Here is a 7,500-nt window from a genome sequence, read left to right on the forward strand (position 1 = left end):
AATTTTCATTTGTAAGTATAAATACAAATCTATATTTATATCAATGGTAATAGAAATATACAGATTAATAAATAATAAAATGAACAAATAAATAAATAAACACATATATGTATATATATATATATATATATATATATATATATTAATGCAATTTATTCCTTTTAATAGAAAAAAATATGTAACACATATGTAAGAATTTTTTTTTTTTTTTTTCTTTTTTTTTTCTTTTTTTGAATCCTTAAATATAATTTTTTTCTACTAGTTATAGTGGTTTGAAATTTTATTATTTGTTTTATTTTGTTTCAAAGTTCTATGATTATTTTATAAAATGAGAAATTTGTAGATATGAACGGTTCCTTTTTTTTTTCTCATTTTAAAGAATTCACAATAAGAAATACAAATTATTTCTTGTATGAAGAATCAAAAAAGAGTTATAAAAGTTGTATTGTATGGTATATGAACCATTATCAACGTTTTGGTGGATCGATAAGAAGATATTCAAATGCATTGGGGCAATTAATTGACCGGAAAAAAAGAAACTTGGTAAATATAGAAAAGGGTAATGAAATTTTGAAAAGTTATAAAAGAGTTAACTTAAAGAAGATATTGAAGGATGGTGATAAAAAAAAGGAAATTTACGAAAATGATAAAATTGTAAGTGATAATATTATAAGTGATAATAATATAAGTAATAATAATATAAGTGATAATAATATAAGTCATAATAATATAGGTGATAATAATATAAGTAATAATATTATAAGTGATAATATTTTAAGTGACAATATTTTAAGTAATAATATTTTATGTGACAATATTGTTAATGACAAGATTAAGTATGATAAAGGGGAAAAGTGGATAAATGAAAATGTGTTGAAAAAAGTGGAAGGAAAAGATAATGAGAATTTGGATGATTTTAATGATAAGGATAAGAGGAATAATAATAAAAATATTATGAATATAGAAAATAAGAATATTTATAATATAAATACAAATAGTAGTACATTTTGTACACATAATCATATAAATGATGAACATGTAAAAGATTCGGTGGATGAATTATTTTGTACAAAAGAAAAGAAAAAACAATTAATGAAAAGAATTATATTTCAGAATAATCATGATTATATGCATTTAATTGAAAGATACGAAGAATATAAAATAAAACAAGAAGATGAATTTTATAATTCGAGTAATGATAAAAATGAGGAGGAATACTCATCTTACCCTTCTTTTATTAAAAAAAAAGAAGAAAATAAAAGTAATGATGATAACAATAATAATGTAAATGAAAAAATGTGTGAAAAAGAAAATTTTAAGTGTAAAGAAAAGAGTAGTAATAATGATGTACATTATTATTTATATGAAGTGGATAAAGATAATGAAGAATCTAATGTAAATATGCATTTTAATTTTTTAAAAAACAATTTAAACATTTCTATATTTCCCGAGATAGGAAAGAAGGATATATTAGAAAGTTGTAAACGTAAGAAGAATATGCAAAATGAAATAAACAAAAATAGTGATATAAAAAATATGTTTAATAATGATATTTATTTTTGGACGAAAAGGAAAGTTCATCGAGCTATAGGTTGGGATTTAATCCCAGATAATTTGAAAAGGAATGATGATATAATCGATGTGTCAGAGTTGAGATATGGTCATTTAAAAGGCTCTACAAAAGAAGAGGAAAAGGAAGATAATAATAGAGAGGTAGGATATAAAGATGATAATAATAAGATTCATAAAACCATGAAGCAACATATTAATAAGGATATAGAACAAAACACAGGACAAGATAAAAATTCTAATATAAAAGGTAAATCTGTTGAAGAGGAAAATATGTACATGGGAGAAAAGAAAAATGACATAAATGTACAACTTGATGATATAAATGTACAACTTGATGATATAAATGTACAACTTGATGATATAAATATACAACTTGATGAAATAAATTTAAATAAGGACGAACGTGATAAAAAAAAAATTAGTTACATACAAAGGAGGGTTGCACCTTGCAATTTTTTAAAAAAATTGGATATATATAAAAGTGATGCAACCCTTTTAAATGATGGTTCTTCTACTATTCAAATGAACAAAAATGTAGATGTGATTTGTGAGGAGGATAACAAAGAAATGGAGAAAGAGGAAGAAAAAAAATATGAAGAAACAAACAAAGAACCAACGAACCAAATGAAGGAAGAAAAATTAATTGATATATTTTTAAATAATGATAACAACTTGGGTAATGTCAAAAACGTGGAATATATTAAGGCTGAGGTAAATAAAGGAGACCATAAGTTGGACAAGTTAGATATAAAAAAAGAGGATGATGAATATAACGAAATTGTAGAGATTGATAGTTGTCAGAATGATAATATAAAAAATAAGGAGAAGAATATGAAATATATGAATGGTAGCTATAATAATATGAATGAAGAGGATAAGCATTATGAATCTGATGATAAGACATATTATGAAGGGATTGTTGATAATAGTAAGAACGTATTCAAAAAGATGAAGGAGAATTATGATATGTTTAAGAAGAATAATATGTCACCGTATATATTAGAAGATTGTGAAAAGTATATAAATTATTATTATGGTATAGAGAAGGAAGAAAGGATTAAAGAGCTGAGAAAATATGCTGATATGGATTTTTACGAGATAATGGGAAATGGTAATTTTGGTATAGAGGATTATAATATGTTAATTAAGAGTAAGATATTATTTAATAAAGAAGAGGAAGGTTTTCATTATTTTAATTTATTAAAAAAATATGATATAAGAATAAATATAGAAACGTATAATAGTTTAATGTATACATGTATAGTACAAAAGAATTCAAAATTGAGTAGGTTAATATATTTGCAGATAATAAAAGATTTATTTATACCTAATAAGAATACATTTTGTATATTAATAAAAGCTCACATATTGGATAAGGATATAAAGAGTGCATTTCATTTGTATAGGAAAATGATAAAAGAGAATATTGAAGTAGATATAGTAATTTATTCAACATTAATAGATGGATTAATAAAAAATAAATTATATAAACGAGCAGAACAGTTTTTTAATTATATAGTTAATTATAAAAATGTAGTACCAGATGAAATATTATATACAATAATGATAAAAAATTGTGCGTATAATAGAGAAGCAGAAAAATGTCTAAATTATTACGAAACTATGTTATCTCAAAATTTAAGGATAACCGATATAACATTAATAGAGATAATTAATTGTTTATCAAGGAGGGAAGATTATTTTTATAAAGTGTTTTATTTTTATCATATTTATTTATCTAATGAGATGAAAATAAATCAACGTTTAATGTTATATATGATAATGGCATGTTCAAATAAAGGAAATATAAAAAGATTAAAGGAGATATTAAAGACTATGAATAAAAATAAAATCAAAATAAGTGATGAAATGTATTGTTATATTGTTAGAACGTTTGCAAATAATTGTAAGGATAAGCGTGTTAGCTTAAGTGAGCGTCATAATAATATAAAGTATGCATGGAGGATTATATATGACTTATTGAAAGGTTCTTCCCATATGAAAAAAAAAGAAAAGGAAAAAGAAAAAGATATATATATAGATAAATATATAGATAAGGAAAAAGAAAAATATATAGATAAATATATAGATAAAGAAAAAGATATATATATAGATAATTATATAGATAAACAAATCGATGAGAGACATGGCGAGATGATAAGTACAAAGGAACATATAAAAAAGAACCCTACTGATGATAATAAAAATATTGAGAGTTACAACAAAAATGATCATATCTCTTTTGATAGAGTTAATCATTTGTATAAAGGTACCGAGTTACATTCTTCTACATCACATGATTGTATAAACACCAAAATATTAAACAGTCTTATTTTATTATATATAAATTGTGAATATTATGAATATGCTATAAATATGTTGAAATATTTTTCATATTTTGAATGTGTACCAGATTATTATACTTTCAATATGTTATTCAATATGTTATATTACAAAATGAAGGATTATGGTAAGGTGTTATGTTTATATGATTATATGATAAATAACACACAAAACAAACCTAATGAAAAAATATTGAACTTAATATTAAATAGCGCTATACAAACAAAATCATCAAAAAATACTTTGTTTATATTACGTCAGATGTTTACATATAAAATATATCCCTCTCCTAAAATGGTAAAAAAATTATATCATGTGGGAAGATATATAACGGAAATACAATTATTAATTAATAGTATGATACGTCAACAAACGAAAGATATATATGAAGTAAATTTGAAGGAAAATCAGCTAATACGATTAAATATAGATGAGTACGAATTAAATTTATTTAAAGAAGGAAAAACATTCAAAAGTAAAACTCCTTTAGATGAAGCCAGAGAACAATTCTTTAAACGAAAGCAAAGAATGGAAAAGGAAAAAAGAATGTCTAAAAATAAAAAATCTTCAGATTGGTTACCATATGGTCAATATTTACAAAGTAAAAAGAAGGGTGGTGAAATCTATGCAAAAAGGGTCGATAGGCCTCGACCTTTAGCATTTGACGACTGATATATATATATATATATATATATATATATATAAAGGTAAGAATATATCAAAATGGTTATTATTATTTTTTAAAATGAGACAAACAGATATATATTATATATATGTATGTATATTTGTATGTATATATTTTTTTTTTTTTTTTTTTTTTTTTTTTTTTTTTTTTTTTGGCATCTTAAAAACTGCTCATGAATAACTTTATATATTATACATTTAAATTAATAAAAAAAAATATTAAGTTAAAAGGTCAAAAAATTAAACAACAAAAAAAAAAATAATAAATAAAATAGATATGGATATATAAAGATATTGAGATAGAAGTATATAAAAAATAATACATGGTATTAATGTTTATATATATATATATATATATAACATTTTAATCCCCAATGGATGATAATTTTACACTTTAGTTATTTTGTTATTATACATATTAAGTAAGATGAAAAGAGAAAATAATAATACTAGTGATATATATATATATATATATATATATATATCTTTATTTTTTATTCCATATTTATGTCGCTTAATAAATTGTGGTCGAGTAAATTTATTAAATATGAGTTTACAATATTTACAACTGAAATCAATAAGAAGAGCGTTATGGATAAAACGTCGTCCGTGTAAAACAGAAAAAAAACTTTTAGGAGACAAAGAACAATATCGGTATAAAGCAGCTTCCTATAACAATAAATTAAGGCGCACACACAAAAAAAAAATATATATATATATATATATATATATATATATATTTTTATATATGTGCATATTATCGTGTGATCCTTTTTATTTATTTATTTATTTTTTTTTTTTTTCTTACCAAACAAAGAATACTATTGTAAAAGTAATGTGCGCATAAATATTATGGGCAGATAAAAATTTCTAAAAAATAAAATATACATACATATATATATATATATATATATATATATATATTTATTTATTTATTTATTCACATATCGTGTTATTATGTTTACACCCATTCCTACCATTTTTAAAATATTTAAAATGTGATAATAGGATAAAAAGCTTGACATGTTCGCAATGATTTGTACGTGGGTAGGCAATAGAGCTTTTTCATAATCAGGATTATCTTTATGTTTTTTTCTGGTGGTTTTATGAGTATAAATTTTTTTTCTTAATATTTCTTCATATTCAGAATCTGTTTCATCCATTAAAGGTAGACTATTTATTTCAGATGTTAAGCAAGAATTATCATTATAAAAAATACTCCAACTATTATAGCTTGTATATTTACTAAAAAATATTTTCGACTTTCTTTCGTGTATAATTTTTTCATTGGTTCTTAGTTTTATCATATTTCTTAAAATGCCTAAAGGAATGAGAATTGTAAAAAGGAAAAAGGAAAAAGAAAATTTAGGTACATAAATAATAGACACACACACAAAAATATATACTTACTTACTTACATATATATATATATGTTTATATGTTTATATGTTTATATGTTTATATGTTTATATTTATTTATTTGTGTGTTTTTCTTTTTTTATAACTTACATACAAAAGCCCTCTTCATCTTGTAATATATATAGGATGCGAAATATTTGCAGTATTTAATTTTTTTTCTGAATGAACGATGCATTGATTTTCTGTATATTCTAAATAATAAAAGTGTAATGTTTGAAGACAATTTTATGATAATACACATATGGACAAAATAATATAGATAAATAAATAAGCTAATAAAAAATAGATTTACACTATAATCATATAAATAAAACAAGAATACAAGATCAAAAAAAATATTTATTTGATTAATTAATCCTGCAACTATTAGAAATATATCAAATTTTTTATTTTTTATAGAATAGTTATTATTTTCATATTGAATATATTTTAATAATTCTATATTTATAACATTATTAACATCTTTTAAATCGTATAAATTATAATAAAAATTTTCATTAAAATTTAATCTGCTTTCATTATTTGTAATATGATGATATTGGTTCATATATTTTTCTTCTGTTATATAATATTTTTCGTTTGAAAATATTTTTTCATTTTTTGTTTTGGACGTTTTTTCTTTTTTGTTTACGATATATTGTCCTTGTGTGTTTTCTTTTTTTCTTTTTTTTTTATCACAAGGAAGTTTAAGATTCTCTTCATGAGCATCAACATTATTATGATTATACGAATTGTTATGCATATCTAAATTATTATCTCTATCTAAATTATTATTTATACCTACATTATTATTTATATCTACATTATTATCTCTTTCTATATTATTATCTCTTTCTATATTATTATCCCTTTCTATATTATTATCTCTTTCTATATTATTATCTCTGTTTACATTTTTGTTCGCGTCTATGTTATGTTGGATTTCCTCATGTACATTATTATTCTTATTATTAAAATCATTATTTCTAGTGTTTGCTTGTTTTTTTGAGTGGCTAATATACTTGTCATATATCCTCTTACGAACTTCTTTTATATTATATTTTTTAATAAGATCATATTTTATATTATTACTTATAAGTAAATCAATATAAAACAAAATAAAGATATAAACATAAATAATTAATAATATAGATTTGTTTAATTCTGTCTTTTCACTATATAATAAAAGAATTATAAGAGTAATGTAAACACAAAAAAATAAAAATGTTGTTATTAAATATGATATACATATTTTTACAAAATATTTTTTATTCAAAATAAAAGGACATGAACAATATTTCATCATGCTGCTATTTAAGCCCAATTCTAAAATTTCAGCCTCAGTTAATATTTGAGATATTAGCGATTTCTTTTCGTTCATCTTTTTTTTTTTTTTTTTCTTCTTCTCAATATAAAAATAAAATAAATAATATGTAATTATATATATATATATATATATATATATATATATATATTTATATATTTATATTTATTTATTCATAT

General features: G+C 21.2%; 2 protein-coding genes across 2 annotated transcripts; one reads left to right on the forward strand and one right to left on the reverse strand.

The window, feature by feature from the left end:
* Nucleotides 1-345: 345 nt before the first annotated feature.
* On the forward strand, nucleotides 346-4,587 carry PF3D7_1233300 (pentatricopeptide repeat domain-containing protein, putative; the record flags this gene model as incomplete). Its single annotated transcript, XM_001350691.1, has 1 exon — nucleotides 346-4,587. One exon carries the CDS (start codon nucleotides 346-348, stop codon nucleotides 4,585-4,587), a length of 4,242 nt encoding a protein of 1,413 aa, XP_001350727.1.
* Nucleotides 4,588-5,093: 506 nt separating this feature from the next.
* On the reverse strand, nucleotides 5,094-7,378 carry PF3D7_1233400 (conserved Plasmodium membrane protein, unknown function; the record flags this gene model as incomplete). The annotated part of the gene is made up of 4 exons (XM_024473405.1): nucleotides 5,094-5,268; nucleotides 5,408-5,469; nucleotides 5,577-5,920; nucleotides 6,109-7,378. 4 exons carry the CDS (start codon nucleotides 7,376-7,378, stop codon nucleotides 5,094-5,096), a joined length of 1,851 nt encoding a protein of 616 aa, XP_024329169.1.
* Nucleotides 7,379-7,500: the final 122 nt, after the last annotated feature.

This window comes from Plasmodium falciparum (genome assembly GCF_000002765.6).
Source record: "Plasmodium falciparum 3D7 genome assembly, chromosome: 12".
Classification (NCBI taxonomy): Eukaryota; Apicomplexa; class Aconoidasida; order Haemosporida; family Plasmodiidae; genus Plasmodium; species Plasmodium falciparum.